Genomic DNA, 18,236 nt, shown 5'->3' with positions numbered 1-18,236 from the left:
TTCATGGTATGGGAATTATACCTCAATAAAACTGCTATCATAAAAAATGTGTTCTTGAGAGCTAAACCCAACAAACCAGATCATTGCACACAGAGCCGGTGGAGGGCCCTGGTCCCGCGAGGGCGCCAGGAATGCAGTGAATTCTGAAGCACGATTAAAAGACACGAGAGTCACCAATTCCTGAACACGGTGACAGGAGACAAAGTCCATCGAGTGACAAGCACGAGAGCGGCTCAGTGTTAGAGCGATGATTGTGTCTTCCAGGTGACAGCATGCTGTAGGTCTGTTCGGCATCTCATAGACGTGAAGCTGTGTTTATGTTACAAATATTGGGAGGACAAGGGAGAGCTCACGGGATTTTTAGGGCAGTGGATCTAGAAACAAAAATCAAGACATGGTGGAGCTGTTTTCTTCTGCGAACGTTTTATATTTCTGTCTCCTCTTTGTAAGTGGCCTGTAAGGCACAGGTCTGTTCTGCCACTTCCTCTCAGAGACCTCTGTCATTTCAGAAGATGAGATCACCACCCCTCACACAGGACAGTGAAGATCCAGCGAAAAACGCCACAGCTGGCCTGGAGAAAGCAGGTGCCCAATAAACGCCAGTGCCCCGTCCTCCAGTGAGCATGCCCATCCCAGGAGGCGGGAGATGGTCTAGAGAGAGACAAAGCTCTCAACACCGCTTCCTAGCTGATGAGCCCCACACTCCCAGCCCAGGAAACACTCATCAGGCTGAGCCGGGCCCCCGAGGCCACCCCACCCACCACCACCGACCTCCCACCCGACACGTCCACCATCAACCTCCCACTCTATCCACCACCACCAACCTCTCACCCCACACGCCCACCATGGACCTCCCACTCCATCCACTACCACCGACATCGCACTTCATCCACCACCACTGACCTCCCACCCCATCTACTACCATCGACCTCCAACCCCCAACTCCCAAAACTTTCCCCCCACCGATGTCCCACCCACTCACCCCCCACCAAACTCTCACCCCATCCACCACTGCTGACCTCCCACCCACCCATCACCACCAACCTCCCACCCAGGAAGGGCCACCAGCCACAAGTCAGCCTGAGACAATGGTCATTCAGGTTTTATTTATGACAACTTCTTAGAACACACACACACATCCAGTCTAGGAACAGAAATGTACAGCATGGGGCTTAAATAACTTTCATACACTATGTACAGTCATCGGCAGAGGTACAAAACATATATACACTTGTGCTAGCCACACAGAGGAGAGCACGGGCCAGAGGACCCTGCAGCTCGGGCAGGAGGCGATCGCCAGAAGAGAGCTGGTGGGCAGGGCAGGGCAGGGCCCTGATTCACTTCAGGGGTCCTCTCTGACCCTCGGCTCTTCATGGAGCAGTTCCGCTTCCCTGCAAGGCCCTCGGGACATGGGTTCAAAGGATTGGACTGGGGTGTGGTGGGGGGCCAGGGGCTCATTTGAGTGCTGGAGATGGGCAGGGGCTGTGGGATAGAACAAAGATGGCATGGAAGAAACAATTTTCCCTGTAGAGTCTGTCCTTGCACATAGGAGGGCAGTGAAGGATCTGGGAGCCAGGAGAGGAGGGCCAGGCCCAGGGAGGCCTGTGGGGGGCATCGGCCAAGCCCTGGCTCCTGAGCCTGGACCAGGAGGCTGTGCCAAGCCAAGAGAGCAGCGAGCGGTTTCCTGTTTGGGATGGCAAAGGGACAGAAGCCACAGGTGTGGGCCGCTGGGTGGGAAGAACTCTCCGCTCTCGCAGGGCAGGCCCGCCCACACAAACACGACAGCGAACATGGCGGGCATAGGCGGTGGTGGAACAAGCCGGGGGGAGTGCCTGCACCCTGCCCGGACTGCATCAGAGGACGCCCCGTGAGCCGAGATGCTCTGTGACGGAGGAGAGCGGTGCATCTCTGATTTCACAGCGGCCGCCTGCCTGTGTCTCCACCACACTGGGTGGCGTGAGAAAGTTCCAGCAACTCCTTGCGGTAGTTTTGTGCTTTAAACTGCCCTCTGCCCAAGCCACACCGCCCCAGGCGGACAGCAGGGTGAAAGGTGCCTACGTGGAGGCTGTGGCGGGGGTGGGCGGGCAGGGAGAGCACTCCCAGACCCACAGACGTCCCTCCCCGAGGGGCTGGAGGCGGCACCCTGCCCACCTCAAAGGCTTAGGTGTGCCCGCCTCTGCCTCGTAGCCTCGCCTCCCTCCTGGCGGCCTCCAGAGGCCATGCCAGGTGGTCCCTTGGGGAATTGTGGCTGCCGTGGAGGAGTCAGTCTCTCAGACGGAAGCAAACACTGAACTGGGTAATACTGGGAACAGAGCCTGGCACAGGGCTGTGCCGAGGAGGCCCCTGGGCCGTGGGGATGGAAGACAGGCTCCATCCAGGGAGCTCGCCAGTCAGCTTCCCAAGCATGCACGGGGCTCGGCCCAGCAGACAGGGCAGGTGGGTCTCGCTGGTTAGGCTCCAGCCTGGGCTCAGGCATCTGAAGATGTGGGGTGTGAGGTCAAGAGAGGGCGCTGTTCCCAGGGCCCACGGCATCCCGATAGGGCCTGGCTGCAGTGCGGCTCAGCCCCACGTCTTCGGATGGGCACGGAAAAATAAATAGGATGACGAGTCCCAGAACTGGGCTGAGTCGCAGGCCAAGCCCTGGTCCGAGCGAGAGCAGGCCCCCCCGAGATGTGCACATCCTCGGCGAACTCTGGACAGAGCCGAGCTGGGAGAAGCCACCTGCCACAAGCCCTGCCACTGTGCTCACATCACAACCATTTTGTGCTTGCAACACTTACGATGCTTGTGCAACGAGGAGACAGGGGCCTGCCCCCTAACTATGTGCCTGGGACATCCCTGAAGGAGTGGGCAGTCTTCAACGCCCCCGGAGCACAGCTGGGAATGGCTCAGGGCTTCCGGGGCACTTCAAGTTTAGAGCCAACGACACTGGCCAGGACAGCAGAGCTGGCCCCACTGGGAGGTAGCTGGCCCGTCCGAAGCAGCAGGGGACGGGCGCTGACGCCGAGCCCCTCTCGCAGGCCGTGGGGCACAGCTTGTGCGGGAACAGGCCTGGCAGCCCCGGGACAGCCGGCGGGCCGGGGGAGCACAGTCTGTGTGTTTCTACACTTGTAAACAGTCATGCAGACGGATTCTTCCTACAGGTTGCAAGCTTGAAGCTTTCTCTCGGGGTGGGAGAGGGGTGGGGAGGGGAGAGACCTGTGCTCGCTTCTGAGGGGTGGAAGGAGCGGCCGGCACCCTGGGACGGCCGGAGGAAGTGGACTTGCCATCTCGCAGACAGACTGGCCGGGCCCCAGGAGACCAGCCTGCGAGGGCACATCCTCCCTGCCCGTCAGCTCGCCCAGCCCTCACCAGGGCGAGGGTCCAGCGGGGCTCCCACAGCAGGACATGGCATCGGGGCGGCTCCCGGCAGGGGGACTGGCCAGCCTGGGCCTCTGCAGGCGTCTCCCCCCTTTCACAGCTAAGACGGCCCCTCTGTGTGTGCCAGGCACACATGGGGAGAGGCACCCGGGGCCAGCCGGAGGCCAGGGAGCCCAAGACCAGTTAAGCAACCGAAAATCAGTGTGGACGGCTGAGGTTGGGGTGGAGGGACGGGGTGCGACCCCGCCAAGGCCCCAGCCTGTAATTCAGAGTTGTCCCAACAGGGGGAGCCGGCACAAGGACATCCCTGGAGCTGAGTCCATAGCCCGCAGGGTTGCGGGAAAAGAGACACTCAGTGAATTCCATCCTCACGGCCGACCTCCTAACAGGTGGGGCCCCGGCCCGTGCCACCTCTAAGGCTTGAGAACGTGTCTCCAGAATAGCCCGAGACAAAGAAATTAGAGGGACACCCAGCTACTCGGGGTGAAAATCCAGCAGGCTGGCTGGGGAGGGGGCCGGCCCCCCATCCAAGCTGCGTCCTCGTGGACACAGTCCTCCGAGCTGCTTCCTACCCAGCCCACCGGGACTCTGGGGCCCCTGGGCTGGGCCGTGGGGGCAGCGGGCACGAGACCCCATGAGTGAAGACACAAGTGGCGCCGTGGGCATGGCTGATGTAAGGCTGCCCAGCACGGGGGCCAGGCCCCGGGGAGGAAGGCACTGAGCATCGGTGGCCCGGAGGTCAGGGGTGCGCTAGAACGGTCCCCGGACGATGTAGGGAGGCCTGGCTGCAAAGGGGAAGGAGCACGTCCCCACCCCGCAGAGCAGACCAGGAACGGCCCTGGAGGGCTGGCAGGGCGGGTCCCCTTTGGGGCTCCCCTCCCCGCAAGAGCTGAGGGAAAGAACACGTGGGAAGAAACTTCAAGTCAGTTTCCAGGAGGCAACAGCAAAAAATAAAAATAAAAAATAAATTAAATAACTGAAGTATTTCTGACCACCTCTCCGAAGGAGTCTTCCCAGTGGCTCTGCTGTGGCCCCATTGGAAAGGGACCCCCAGGGATTGCTGGGGTCACCTGGGAATGGCTGTCGGGGGCCAAGGGGCCGAGGGTCACGGCGGGGGCCCAGCTGCCTCCACCTGGTCTCCATGGTTACCTGAGGACTATCTTTTTGGGCTCAGAGGCAGGTCTGGGGCTGCGTCACCGGCCCCACAGGGCCCCGCCCCCAGGCCAAAGGCTCAAGGAAGGGCAGGGCCGGCTCAGCAGGAGAAAGGTGGCCATCGGGGAGGGAGGCCAAGGGGCCGCAGGGAGAGAAAAGAGGGGGAAATGCCCTTTGGCTTCACAGCTTAATTTCCTCCCCAAATTCTCTCTCCACGTGGCCGGGGAGGGACTGAGGAGAGTATCCCGCGGGAAGGTTAAGGGGGAGGCAGGAGAGCAGAAGAGGGGCCACACCCGTCGCCCACACCCTCTGTCCCCAGGGCAGCTGGCCTCCTCGGGCCACAGCTCCCCTTCCGTGCTGTCCAGGCTGCGGGGGGCCGAGGGTCCGGGGGCCATCCTCTGACCTCACGCCTAGGGTGGGCCACCGGGTAAGCGCCGTATACTCCAGAACTTCACTGTCAGGTCGCTGGGGTGGAGGACAGAGAGGGGCTGGTCAGCTCCTGAGGTCAGCCGGCTACCCCCCAAGAGGAAAGGATGGGCCAAATGATGGCCCAAAGGCAGCTGGGGCCGAGGGGCGAGCCTTGTTCAGGACGAAGGGGGAGACAGGCGGGAGGCGTGCCAGGCAGAGGGGGAGCCCCACAGTCCCAAAGGACTGCCAGGATTCTCGTGGTGGCTTTTCTTGGTTGTGGATGCTTTGTTTCGTCCCCTCTGCTTTCTGCTCCCTGGCTCCCCTCTCCTGGGGGCCTGTCCCACTGCTCATGCTCGGGAGGGGAGGGTGAGGCGGGCAGGGCAGTCTCACCGGGCCAGGAGGATAGGAAGGGAGAGCAGAGAGGAGTAAAATCGTCTCCTACCGTTAAGAAGCAGCTCAGATCGAAGTGGAGAGAGAGGAAGAAGGAGAGAGAGGAGAATGAGAGAGGGGTGGGGCGGGGAGGGTCAGGGCAAGGTGGTGGCGCGGCCCTTTATGGCCAGGACTCGGCGAGGAAGGCAGGGGGTGAGTCCAGGGACGTAATTCCACAACTTTACCCGGCAGTCACTGTGGGGGGAGAGAGGCGGAGGGGCAGAGAGGAGAGGCAGGAGGAGACGGGAAGGGCAGAGGGGAGAGAAGGGAGACGGTCGGAACAGGAAGGAAAAAGAAGAGACCCCTCTGAGTAGCTCCCGGGGGACAGACGGCCTGCACAGCCCCTGGATGGGGCCAGAGCTGGGGTGGAGGGAGGGGGTCTGGGGGGGACAGGGCTGCTCTGTGGTCTGAGTCACCTGGATAAGGGACAGCTGTGTGAGGGGCAGGAGGCGGGGCGAGTCCTGGCCTGGGGCCCAGCACCTTCCTGCTCCCCTGCCCGTGGCAGGCACTCCGTGAGGGTTACACAGGCTGGAGGGCGCCATGCAGGGGCCCAGAGGCCTGCCCCGCCCACGCCACGGGGAAGGGTGGGCCCCAGAAGCAGACCTCCGTGCGGCACCCACCTGGAGGCGGTGAAGATGTGCTTGGCGTTGGTGCAGATGGCGTTGATGGGACTGTCATGGCCCTTGATCTCCCCGATGGGCGTGAAATTGTCCACGTTCCAGACCTTGATGACGCCTGCCCGGCAGGCGCTCAGCAGCATGGGGCGGCCCGGCACGAAGGCCAGGGCGCACACCCAGTCCTTGTGTGCGTTGGGGATTTGCTGCGGGAGGAGTGGGGCCAGTGAGGACCGAGGAGGGAGCAGCAGGGAGAGGACCCTGCACACACGGAGGCCCGCCGCCAGGCTCCCCTCTGCCTCTGGAGTCCCCGGGCAGACAGGCAGCATCACGGCTGCCAGGAGCCAGCTGGGGAGGGCACGGGCCCAGAGAGGGGTTCTACGCTCAAACCTGCACTGGTGGGGAACTCTGCAGCACTCGGAGGGGTCAGAGGAAAACACAAATGCTCCGGGAAAGGGAACATGGGGAGAGCTTTGCATCAAACCCAGGGGCTGTGAGCAGATCCTCTCCTGAGAGCAGGTGCATTGGGGGGTGAGGTGGAATGGGGAGAGGCTGCAGGGGACGGGGGGTGGACAGAGACGGGGAACAGGGTGCGGAACAGGTGGGTTTCGGTCCCCCCGGGCCCCACTTGGGCTGTGGGAGCCACGTCACCCTAGCCCACCCTCCCCTCCCTCCCAGCACACCTGGATGAGCTCCTGCTGTTCCAGGTCCCACTTCTTGATGCCGTTATCCCGGGAGCCACTGAACAGGATGTCTCCCTGGATGGCGAGGCATTCGATGCCGTCGTAGTGCGGCGGCTCGAAGTTGTGGGTGGGGCCGATGGTGCCTGCCACGCACTCCCCCAGCTCGAACATCTGCGGGAGGGAGGGTCCGGGGAGACAGGGCTGGTGGGGGGGGTGGCCGGGGCCGACCACTGCCCTGGATACAGCACTGCCTGGGCGGAGGGGCGCGCTGCTCCCAGGGCCTGAGGACGCTGAAGGCTCAGGTCTCGACCTCCCCGTGGGGACAGGGCTGCGGGTGTGGGGGGCCCGACTTCAGTTAATGCCAGGGGACCCCACAGCTCAGCATGGGGTGGTTACAGAGAAAGGTGGGTTTGTGGTGTAACCCTCCCTTCAAAACTCTTTTACGTTTTCCAGTAAATAAATATAACATTTCTTGTACGTTAAATAAAAACATTCATCAGAACCCGATGTCCTCTATTCCCCTTTTATACCCTGCATTCCCGTTTCTGGCCACGGACATGCAGCTCTTGGTGGTCCTCAGGGGGAACCAAGATCAGTGTTGTTTGTCCCTTTGTGTTTTGTTTTCCTAATTTGCCTACTAACAGTCGCACTGCATCCCGTTCGGAGGCTTCCCTAATTTATTGACCGTTATTCTACTCCAGACATTTAGGTTCTTTCTAATTTTCATCACTTACAAGCTCGCTCTGCCATCTTTACTGTCTGCACACACTCTCTTGCCTCTGTGGAGGGATTTCTTCAGCAGAAATGCCCAGAAGTCTCATTATTTCCACGCGTGCCCCCAAGGTGACAGAGCAGGAGGTGGGAGGGCAGGAGAAGCCCCAGGAATGGTGCCCCCCGGGGGCCTCGGGCCGCGGCTCCCCCGGTACCTTAACGTAGTGGTCCTTGGAGCCGGTCACCACCAGATCGTGCTGGCTGGCGGTCTGGGTGACGGTCAGGCACATCACGGGGCCGATGTGGCCAGTCAGCTTGCCCACGGGCTGGAACCTGTGGCCGGGAAAGGTGCAGCCAGGGGCAGGTGGGTCAGAGGGTTGGGGTAGGGGGTCTGCCCTGGAATGAACATGGCTGGTGGGGTACTGCCCTCCCGTTGAGCAAGAACAAGAACCTAGACGGTGAGCTGCCCGCATCCCAGGGCGTTCGGAGGATGTGGGAGCAGAGAAGCAGCCAGGGTCCCTCCAGCCCCGGGAGGGTCACCCCAAGCTGAGACTCGCATGCCCTCCTTCAGCCACGCCGAGACCCCCAGCCCTGACCCAGGCAGCCCCCCGACCTGCTGAGCTCCCAGATGCGGACGGCGTTGCCGGAGGCCGCGTACAGCATGGTGCCCGAAGGGCTGAGGGCAATCTGGTTGATCTGGTGCTCTCCCTGTGCACTGGCGATGGCGCGGGTGGACGTGGCGGCACAGGCGTCACCAGAGGTCACCTGGCCCGAGGACCTGCCGCGAGGAAGAGAGGCTAGGTCAGAGATCAAAGCGGTCCATCCGCCCAGGCCGGGAAACCAGCCAAACAGCACTCAGGCCACGCTGAGAACCCTCTTCTTCCAGGAAGCCTTCCCAGACTGACGGACAGGATCAGCTGCCTCTCCTGGAAGTTTCCAGACCGTCGGAGGCGGGACCAAGGGGAGGGCTACCCCCAGACCCCAGGCAGAAGGCAGCCCCTGTGTTTGCCCTGCGGCCGCCTGAGCAGTAGCTGAGAAAGTCTGGAAGGCCTGGCCACGAGACTGGGTCTGAACCCGGGGCTTCTGGAAATCACTTTACCTCTCTGAGTCTCCGTTCGCTCCTCTGTACAAACAGGTGATAATACCCATTCTGTTTATTCTGTGTTTGTTTCTTTTGTTTTTTTAAGGATGATTTTTTTAGAGCAGTTTTAGCTCCTGGCATAACAGAGGGGAAGGTACACAGGGTTCCCACATCCGGTCACATGCTGCATGGCAATGTTCCCGTCAACAACGGGCCGCACGCGTGACGGTGGTCCCATAAGATGGTCCCATGGAGCCTGGGTGTGTGGCAGGCTGCACCATCTAGGTTTGTGTCTGTGATGTTCGTGTGTCCGCAACATTGCCTAACGATGCATTTCCCAGAACATGTCCCCATAGGTAAGTCACGTGTGACTGCAGCCCCCGCCGCCCCTCAGCCTCCCCCACCGTCCACCTCCCCACCCGACGGTACATTTGTCGCAACTGATGGACCTCCACGGACATGGCGTTACCACCCAGACACCACAGCCCACACCAGGGCTCCCTCTGGGGGCCGTGCGTCCTACGGGTTTGGACAAACGCGTAATGAGGTTAGTGTCCTACAGAGTCGTCAGTTTCACTGCCCTAAAAATCCTCTGCTGACTGTTTTTTAAGGATCAAAATAACTAGATTGTAGCTGACAACGCAAACATAAGGATGAAATGGAACTTTTGCTCAGAAACAATTTCCCTTTGCAGGGGCCCTCGGCTCAGCTCTGTCCCCCATGTGTCTGTCTGTCTGTCTGAGATGGTCAGCATCAGGGGTCAGGACCGTATTGGGGCCTCGTTTCTGCAGGCACGTGGCCAGCATGGCAGTGGAGGCTGCTGCCGCCCGGTCTCACTGTCTCCCCGCCTCGTCTTTCAGACCCACAGGGCGATACTGTGCATGCCTCAGGGGCAGGGCTGGGGGACCGGGATGAAGGGTCAGGGGCAGGCAGGCTGAGGCTCAACCGAGCTGCTGTCCTGGACACTGTCCTCCGACCCAGGGATCCCACTTGGTCCCAGAGAGTCAAGCGAAATCCACCGGCCTGTAAGGGCCTCTGTGCCCGTGTGGCCAGGCTGCTCTCTACTCCCTGGGCCACTGGGGCTGGCCCGTGGCGCCCCACCCACCCTGTGAGCCAGCACCAGAGGACTTACGTGAGCGTGCGTATGCACTTGGCCGAGTCCCGGATGTCCCACACCTTGATGTAGGAGGTGGACACGGAGAACACCAGGCCCGAGTGGCTGCAGAACTTGATGGAGACCACGTTGTTGGGGTGGCCCTTGAGGGCTGCGATCTCCTGCCCCGTGACCAAGTTCCACATCTTACAGCTGCGGTCTGCAAGGGATGGGGAGAGCCGTGGGTCGGGGGGGGAGGCGGAGGACACGTGAGTCACCGGGGGCTGGGAAATGCACGCCCCCTGAAACAGGGCCGCCAGCTTCGGGGGATGTCATCCAGAGAGGTCTGAAGGAAGGGGCTCGGGTCTGAGGGAGAGAAAGACAGGCTCACGCGGCGGGCTCACGCGGCGGGCACGTGCGTGTGAAAACTCAGGGGAGAGGCTGGTCAGCACTTTAGAGGATTTTCCCAGCAAACTCCCTCTAGACACCAGAGTTCTGTGAGTGCTGCCAAGGGGTCCTGTGCTAAAATAAAATCCTTAAGCCTTTGGTGCCTAGTCCTACAACTGCTAATAGCTGACAAAATTAACGAACAGATGGTGAGCCAGCCTTATGGGGAAAACTTGGAATCAATCAACCACGTAGAGACTGACAACTGTCCCCCTCCGCCAGGCAGACGCTGACGTAGATTCTCGTCATTCTATCAGCGTGTCCCCTGCAGAGCTGTTCTTCCTGCTGGTAGAGTTTTTGTGACTTTGCTGTTGAGATTAAATAATCGTGACGTGGTGGAGTCCGGTGGCCAAAATCAGAGGAAATCCTGGGATGCAAGTGCGGGGTGGGGATGTGGGGGGTCCGGGAGGAATAGATGGGTGGGGCACCTTAGAAGCTTCGTGGAGTTTCTGGGCGAAACTGAAACCGCCAGGGTCAGGTGCGAGGGAAAGCTTGGTTGGCTGGGGGCGCCTGGGATGAGGAGCCTCGAGCCAAGGAGAGAGCCATGAGACAAGGTCGTGAGCAAGCCGAGCCCACACCAGCCACTCCTGGGGGCTCTTGCATCTCCTTCAGAGCCCACTTGCAAAGGACGCCGGGTTGGGTGGGAGATCCTAACCCTACTTGGCCAGTCTGGGTTCCACTCACCTTTGGAGCCCGTGAAGAGCAGCTCGTCCGTGGCGTCCAGGCAGAGGATGGGCTTGGTGTGGCCCTCGGCCATGGAGACGCACTGCAGTGGGGCCGTCCGCGCACCCTTGGCTCCTCCAACCGGGGTGATGATGCCCCTTCCAGGGAGAGAGGGAGAGAGGACGCGCCCATCAGCCAGGGAGACCGCGCCAGGCTGAGCGAGGCACACGGTCAGAGGGCACAGGGCAGAGAGGGGACCAGGGCCCGATGATGGAGCCTCCAGTCAAATGCCACCAAGGTCTGAGAGCCGGGAACAGGCTGCGCAGGTGGGGAGGGTCTGCCTGTACAGCAACCTGTCAGTCGCCATCCTGCGCACCTCCAGGCTAGACGCAGCCGGAAGGAGCGGGGGACATGGGCCCTGCCCGCGGGAAGTCCCCATCCGATGCCTGTCTGACCCAGATCCTGAGACACAAATGCACCAAGGCCCCAGCTGGGCAGGGAGGGGCCCCAGGGCTCGAATGGCTCCTACAGCAACCATGATTGCTCCATGCTACTTCAGTTAACCCAGGGTGACGCAAGGGGTGCAGACAGGGAGGATGCGCAGCCCGTCACCCCACAAGCACCTCAGTCCCACTCTATCCATCTGCCAGCGGCTGCCTCTGGGGTTGGCACCTCCCAAGCAGAGACTCATGCACACACGTGCACACGCACACACCCCTACCCACAGGCCTCTTGGACCAGCATGGCCAGACCTGTGACTGTCACTGCCAAAGAGTTACATCCATCCCTTTTGGGACCCCCAGCTCAGCTCTGGGTCAGGGATGTCTGGGGCGCCTCTGGGAACGAGGCTACGTGGACCCGGAGGAACACGCTCCCCGCAAACACTCTGGGAGGGGCAGGGAGGCTTAACCAGAGCGAGCATGAGGATTTGGCTACACCAGCCTCCTGCAGGTCTGAGGATGATCTTTTGCTCAGTGAGGGTCTTTTGGAACGAGATCCCTGGCCAAGGTATGTGCAGGTCTGAAAAGACGTTCTAGTTCTTTTCCAACAAGAATGCTGCTCCTGACAGCAACCCCGTAGCTGAGGATACACGGAAATGACCAGTGCCCCATCCACAGCACATCCCATCTGTGCATCCCATGGCCCCAGGACTCAGCTAGGCCCCCCTCGAGAACGGCGATCAGACAGGTGCAGCTGCTAGCCAGGTGTCACACACGTGAACGGCCCCCACGCTGCCCCAGCCCCCCGCTCTGACACTAATTTGGGCCCAGCCATATGGCTGGGGGAGAAGCCCAAGACTGCCGTAAGAAGGATTTTAAGAAGATAACCCTCTGCCATGAGAGAGGCTGGTGGGCTGGCGGCAAAGCCTTGCTACCCGTGGGAGGGGTCACAGAAACATCACAACCAGGGCGGGAGCTGTCGGGAGCTCTGGCCCACCAGACCCTGGGATGCACTCCTTGCTGCAGGGAGCTATGCTGTGCTGGGTTGGGTGGGGACACTGGCCTCTGGTCATCTCACAAGCTGGGGGGACAGGAGGTCTCCTGGTGCTCCCGGTCCACATGCCAGGAGAGGCGGGCAGGGGCCACGTCCCCTCTCGGAGCCAAGGTCTGAAGCGCACACCCACCGGCCCAAGCTGAGCAAGTCAGCAGGACGCTGAGCAAGTCAGCAGGACGCTGAGCACAGGCAACGACACCCCTCCAAGGAGCAGGTGCCCAGCTGGTCCCCGTGGCCCCCAGGCCTTCCACGGGCTCTCCACCCCCATCGGCAGAGCTTCATCCCAGCCAACCCCAGGCTCCCATGCTCCACGCCCCCAGCCAGGTGACCAGGAGAAGAGAACAGGGCCTGCCCCCAGCAACCGTGCACCCATCCCCAAGCCCCCAGCTCCAGCCGGCCCGGCGCAGTCAGAGGCCACGCAGCCACCCTGAGAAGGAGGAACCAGGGGGCGGGGGCGGGGGCGGAGGTCGTCTCAGAAGAGCCATGGCGGAGGAGGGGCAGGCGACGGGAGGGGGCTGCATGCGGAGGACAGGGGCGTGCAGGCGGAGGGGTGTGTGGCAGAGGCAGAGGAGAGAGAGGACAGAGTGAGAGCTGGGAAGCAGACACGAGACGTGGTGTGTGTACCTCAGGACCTCCGACAAAGAGGAATCGCTGTCATCAGACCTGGGAGGGCAGAAAATTAGCTGGATTAGGGGGAGAGAGGAAAACACACAGGGACGCAGAGGTGACAGCAGCAGCAGGTCAGAAGACGGGTTATTCTCTTCGAGGCAGTGGACAGAGGCAGAGCGATGAGGGCGCCGGGGGGGAGCAGGAGAGGAGGGGGACAGGCTGGCCTAGGAGCTGGGGACACCCCCAGGGGCGGGCCACCAGGGTCCCTCGGCTAACAGGGTAGGAGCGAGGACGGGGCTAGAGATGTGGGAGGGCCAGCCCACGCTCTAGGGGATGGTTCGTGGGTCGTTTGCTGGTTCCAAGCTCTCCGGCTACCCCATCGCACAAGCTGGGGGCACCTGCCTGCCCCAGCAATGCTCGTCCCTGCCCGGGGCCAGAGGAAGCCAGGCCGCTCCTGCCTTTCCCTGGGAGCCGGCTTCTTCCAGCAATTCCTCAGGGACTGACTTATTTACGAAGCCCACCGTCCCCAGAAGCCAGCTCTGCACCATGCATGGGGTCCAAGACCCGGACCACTGGACAGGACAAGGCCTGGGAGACCAACAGGCTGGGATGCCCGGAGTCCCACCCCAATCCTTCTGAAACAAGGACCTGCCGATTGTAAAGGTGTGGAGGGGGCGCCCTGGTTGGCACAGGCCGGCCGGGCTTATACATCCACCCTGCAGTGGGAGCTGAGCCGAGCAGGTTTGGGGAGCCTAGGAAGAGGCGTTTCTGTGCGGAGGGGCTGATGCCAGGCAGCAGGTGCAAAGACCACCACTTTCTAGCCTGGGCTGCCTTGCAGGGTAGCACTGTCCCCCCTCAGGGTCTTTAGGGGAGGAAAACATGGAGGACGACACCCCTTTCTCGAGGCAGTGTCCCACTGCTGGGAACATGTGCCAGCACACGTCAGAGCCCCAGGTGCTGGCCCAGCTCCCCCACTTTCTAGGTGAACACCCCCGGGCCCCTCTTTGAGGCTCATTTCCTCTTCTGTGAAATGGGGAGACAATTCTTAAGGCTGATTTATGTTCAAACGAATCACAGATGTGGAAGCAGGTGCAGCATGAGGGTGCCTTGTGAATGCACAGGACTGCTGTCTACACCCATCACACTAGTGGTAGTTACAGCCGTCCAAGAGGACCTGTGAATACAGGGCGAGCTGACCCTGCAGGTGAAGGAAACCGGGGGTCTCTTTCTGCTGGGATGGTGCACAAGGGCCCCGGGGGCCTGTCTGAGCATCCGTGGTTGGGAGGGGGTGTGGCTGCACCTTAAGGAAGGGGCTTCAGAGAAGAATCAAAGAATCCAAGATCAGCAGGGGAGGATTCAGGGGGCAGTTCTGGGGGACCCCTGGGAGCCTGACTGCCCCAGGCCCCCATCCTGTGGCTTCCTTCCTGCCCTCTCCAGCACGTGCAGGCGACAGGAAGGGCCCACAGTCAGGACAGAAAGGGCAGAGATGCCAGGAGAGGGGCATCAGGTCCTCCTCTCTCCGAGGGGCCGGAACAGCATAGCTTGGTCTGCCCACTGTGCCAGCCCTGCCCGCGGGCAGCACCACCCATGGGCCGTGTCCCCTCGCTGTGCCCGCCCGACCGGCCTGGCTCTTACTTGTCCAGCGCTGAGCCCTGGCTCTGATTGCTGGTGAGACGGGAGAAGACGTTACGGTCACTGCGGGGCCGCGTGGGAGGGGACGAGGGGGGCGTGAATCCCACGTCCGTGGACCTGGCGTGCAGGGGACAGAGGGCGGCGTCGTTAGTGCCCACACTCGTGCCCACAGGCTCACACGCTATGCTTCCAGCACCACCTTCTGGCTTGGCTGTCAGGCCTGCAGGGCAGGGGTCCCAGAGCCCAGCCCCCAGTTAGCTCCCAGACGCTGCCCTGAACCAGTCCATCCTTCTTATCGTCAGGGGATTCCATATTTGGGGATTCACCCACTCTTGAAAATGGATTTGGAAACCCCAAAATCATACTCGCAGTGCTTCTGTGGTCATTTGCAGACACGAGCAGAGCAGCAAAAAATCTGAGCCCCCAAATGCACACATCCCCAGCTGAGGTGGAACGAGGTGACGCCGGCCTTCTCGCCTCAGCTCTTATTCGGTGAACGGGTGGCCTTCCGTGGTCCATTGGGTGTCATGTTTTTCCTATTTTTTGTGCTTTTGATTGCTGACTTCACCGTTTAAAATGGCCCCTTGGGTAGAGCGGAGGGGCCGCTTGGTGTCCTGAGCGCAGGGAGGCTGGGACGTGCCTTACGGGGAAAGTACGGGTGCGAGATGAGCTCATTCGGGCGTGTTATAGGGCCGCTGGCCGTGAGTTCAACGTGAATGAGTCACCGACATACATTAAGTAGGGTGTCTTTAAGCAGAAACACACGTGAAACAAGGTTCTATCGTGATGGGTTGGTGACCATGTTGTGCCCAGAGGCTTGTGGGAACCTAATGCTGCATTCCTCTGGGAGCAGCGGGTCAGTGACCGCTAACTCCGCGTTCATGGTGACGACAGGAGACAACTACTGTGAGTAGGAAGGATGGACAGCCTCTGCAGGCAAGAACCTAGCAGCCCGCTGTGCCGCCCCATTCTGACACCGTGAGGTACCCCTCTTTGGGAAGCTGTCATTAGTCATCATGATGACTTTGGAAAGTCATTAATGCATCTTCAGCGTGGTCTCTCAGCTTGGGGGTGAAGGGACATCTGTGAGACCCCAAGGGCACACATATGCTTGCAGCTCCCCACCCCGCTCCCTGAAGGCCTCTCTGCGAGCTGTGGCATCTGCCCAGACCTCAGAGGGCGGGACGGCTGGGAGCCTGAGCGAGCCCTCCTGCCTCCCTCCTAGGCAGGTGGCAAGAGGTCCCCGTGAGCCCCTGCTCCTCCACTATTTAGCTGTGTGACCTGGGGGAGGCCACCAAACCTCTCTGAAAATTGAGTGCACGGACCAGATGACCAAGGAGGCATCCAGCGATGGGCCACGGCTCAGTGGGGCCTGGCCCTGGGAGTGGCTGGCCAGCTGGAGTTGCCCGCCCTCTGTAGTCAGCTCTCTGGGTTTTCTTTAAACGTCTACACTCCTCTCACATGACAAGACCTTAAACGGGCTAAAGACTTCCAAGGACCCATGGTCATGAAGAGGGGTGAAAAACGTCAGCACAATGACCACTCCAAGCGGCTACGAGGCCACCAACATGGAGCACGCATCAGCCAGAGGTTTTTAGCAGTGAGCGTGGCCACCCAGCTCAAGGCGCTATGGAGATCATATGTCCCCGAGCCCACACACCTGCCGGTTGGGGAGGGGACCATGGGGGAAGCTAAATGACATAGCCAGACTGGCCCACATTAAACAGTGCCCACAACGATCTACAGATGGACCAGGACTAGATTCAGGCTGCCCAGGACTAGAATGAGCGATTCTGGGGAAGGTTCCAGAATATACTCTCACCTAATGGGCTGTCCTCGGTCATACGACTTCCTTCGGGTCAGAGGGGACGTCTCCGTGCCTCGAGACTGCCGGGGGCTGAGAGAGAAGGGTCCGGTGAGGCCCAGCCCCAGCTCCCTGCCCGCCCTGACCCGCACGCCCGGCTCCCCTCCTTACAAGGTACTGCCTCTGGTGGGCAGGCTGATGGTGCGCGAGACCTTGTCCCGGTAGTACTGGTCTCGGAGGGAGAGGCCTGCTCCATCTTCCTTGATCTCCACAAGGGAGGCCAGCGACTTGGTGATGTTCTTGGTGGAGACGTCCAGCGGGGGCCCCAGGCACTCGGCCGACACGGCCTTCATCTGGGCAGACAGCTTGGGCTCGCCCTGGGGAAGGAAGGACTGGGGTGGACCGCTTGCCCACACGGGATGGCACAGAAACGGGGAGCCGGGGCGGGGGGGGATCCTAACCAGGGAAAGGGTGCTGCCTTGGCCTCCGGTGGAGGAACCAGAAATCACCCAGAGACTGTCTCTCAAGGCTTCGGGAGAATCTGAAGCCACGGAAATGGTTTCTCTGCCCTACTGAGACTGAAGGCCCAGACGGACTGACCTCTTTGCTGGCCCCCAGCTAATTAATCGGTTTACCCAAAGACTATGCACAGTTCACTGCCAGCCTGCAGCTTCTTCCCTTCTCTCTTTAATAAACCCTATTTCTTAGTTCAGTCTAATAACGGATCCCTGGCTGGCAGGTCAGCTCCCTCGTTGTGGACTCCCACAACTGAGCCTCTTGGATCTGTCATCTCCCCGCAGAATGACTGGACATCTGGACTTCGCCTTTGACTCTAAGCACGAGGCAGAGCCTTGGTGGGGGAGGCTTTTGAAAGGGGGGCCTCTGGCTACGGTGACATCACTAGGCAGTAGCTCCAGCCATTTCTCCCACCTTCCACCCGCCTCAAAAAAGAATGGGCTGTAACAGTTTACACGTCCGGGCACCTCCCAATTCCAGGCTAGATCCTTTCTGGACCTCCATCCCAGCCAGAGGCAATATCGGGTCGGGGCTGGGGGGTGAGGGTAGAGCCGCAGGAAGGTGGGCACCAAGCCTGGGGAGGCTGGTCCTGCCGTGGCCTACTGTCTGCCTTCCGATGGGGGCTCACCTTGAACTTGAAATCATCGTGGCTGGTGGAACCTTTCATGGTGAACGATTGGGAGAAGCTAAGGAAGAAGCAGAGGGCATTCAGGATCCTGACAGCCCACGCCCTGGCTCTCCGGGACTTAGATCCATGGGTCCCAAACAGCCTACAAATCCAGGCTCAGCCCTGGGGCCCTCTGGCCACCCCGCACCCCAGCCCAGGTACGCGCTCAAACTCCTGACTTGGAAACTCACCTCCCCTCCGAGAACTCTGAGATCTCCTCATCAGTGCTGGCGTAGCCGTTCTCTGTGGGAGGGAGGGAGAGAGGGCAGGAGGATGAGGGGGCTAGCCTCCCTCCCGTGTCTCAGCAGCCGGGATCAGACTGGGCTCCTGGGGTGGTTCTGGGGAAGCGATGGTCTCCCTGGGGGTGGGAGCCAGGGAGCCCCAGGGTTCCCAGGAGCTGCCAGGCCTCCGCCCGCACCCACGTACCCTGCTGCACGTTGTAGATGAGCGCCTGCAGCTCAGGGTGCGTCTCGGCCTTCTCACGCAGGGCGTCCAGGAGCAGGTGGTTCTGGGAGGAACCTGCGATGTCGGTCTGCCTCAGCCGTCCTTCCAGCAGCCGGATCTGAGCCTCCTTCTGTGCCACCTGCAGCCCCTGAGGGCGGGGAGCGAGGCCTGGGTTACCCTTCCGGGCCTGACACCTGCTCCCAACAAGCGACCTGGGAGGGAAACCTGCTAACTCCAGACGTCAGCCCTGGGCCCGTCCCCGACTGAGAGGCACCCCAGCCCCTCACTTCCCTCACGCACACACGTCCGTGGAGTCGCCTTAGGGCTCTCTCTCTGTTATGGGCTGAACTTTGTCCTCCCAAATTCACACGTTGACACTGTAACACCCAGGACCTCAGAATGTGACCGTATTTGGAGACAGGGCCTTTA

General features: G+C 61.0%; 1 protein-coding gene across 6 annotated transcripts in view; it reads right to left on the bottom strand.

Moving 5' to 3' along the window:
* Positions 1-1,081: 1,081 nt before the first annotated feature.
* Positions 1,082-18,236, bottom strand: part of KIF21B (kinesin family member 21B) — a 47,805-nt gene continuing 30,650 nt past the window's right edge. Inside the window, exons 22-35 of one of the 6 annotated variants that reach the window (XM_044762776.2) lie at positions 17,790-17,955; positions 17,555-17,606; positions 17,325-17,382; positions 16,352-16,557; positions 16,199-16,273; positions 14,380-14,493; positions 12,760-12,798; positions 10,663-10,799; positions 9,571-9,751; positions 7,971-8,135; positions 7,573-7,690; positions 6,647-6,817; positions 5,970-6,169; positions 1,082-5,544 (exon numbers count right to left, since the gene is read on the bottom strand). In XM_044762776.2, coding sequence (XP_044618711.2) covers positions 5,445-5,544; positions 5,970-6,169; positions 6,647-6,817; positions 7,573-7,690; positions 7,971-8,135; positions 9,571-9,751; positions 10,663-10,799; positions 12,760-12,798; positions 14,380-14,493; positions 16,199-16,273; positions 16,352-16,557; positions 17,325-17,382; positions 17,555-17,606; positions 17,790-17,955 — 1,782 coding nt within the window. In that variant the 3' untranslated portion in view covers positions 1,082-5,444. The remainder of the gene's footprint in view (positions 5,545-5,969; positions 6,170-6,646; positions 6,818-7,572; positions 7,691-7,970; positions 8,136-9,570; positions 9,752-10,662; positions 10,800-12,759; positions 12,799-14,379; positions 14,494-16,198; positions 16,274-16,351; positions 16,558-17,324; positions 17,383-17,554; positions 17,607-17,789; positions 17,956-18,236) is intronic. The other 5 variants (XM_044762778.2, XM_044762777.2, XM_044762779.2 and 2 more) reach the window with 5 other exon arrangements.

Source organism: Equus asinus, chromosome 30, assembly GCF_041296235.1.
Source record: "Equus asinus isolate D_3611 breed Donkey chromosome 30, EquAss-T2T_v2, whole genome shotgun sequence".
In the NCBI taxonomy this organism is placed as follows: Eukaryota; Metazoa; Chordata; class Mammalia; order Perissodactyla; family Equidae; genus Equus; species Equus asinus.
The sequence above is the reverse complement of the archived record's forward strand: the minus strand, read 5'-3'. Positions and strand labels throughout refer to the sequence as shown.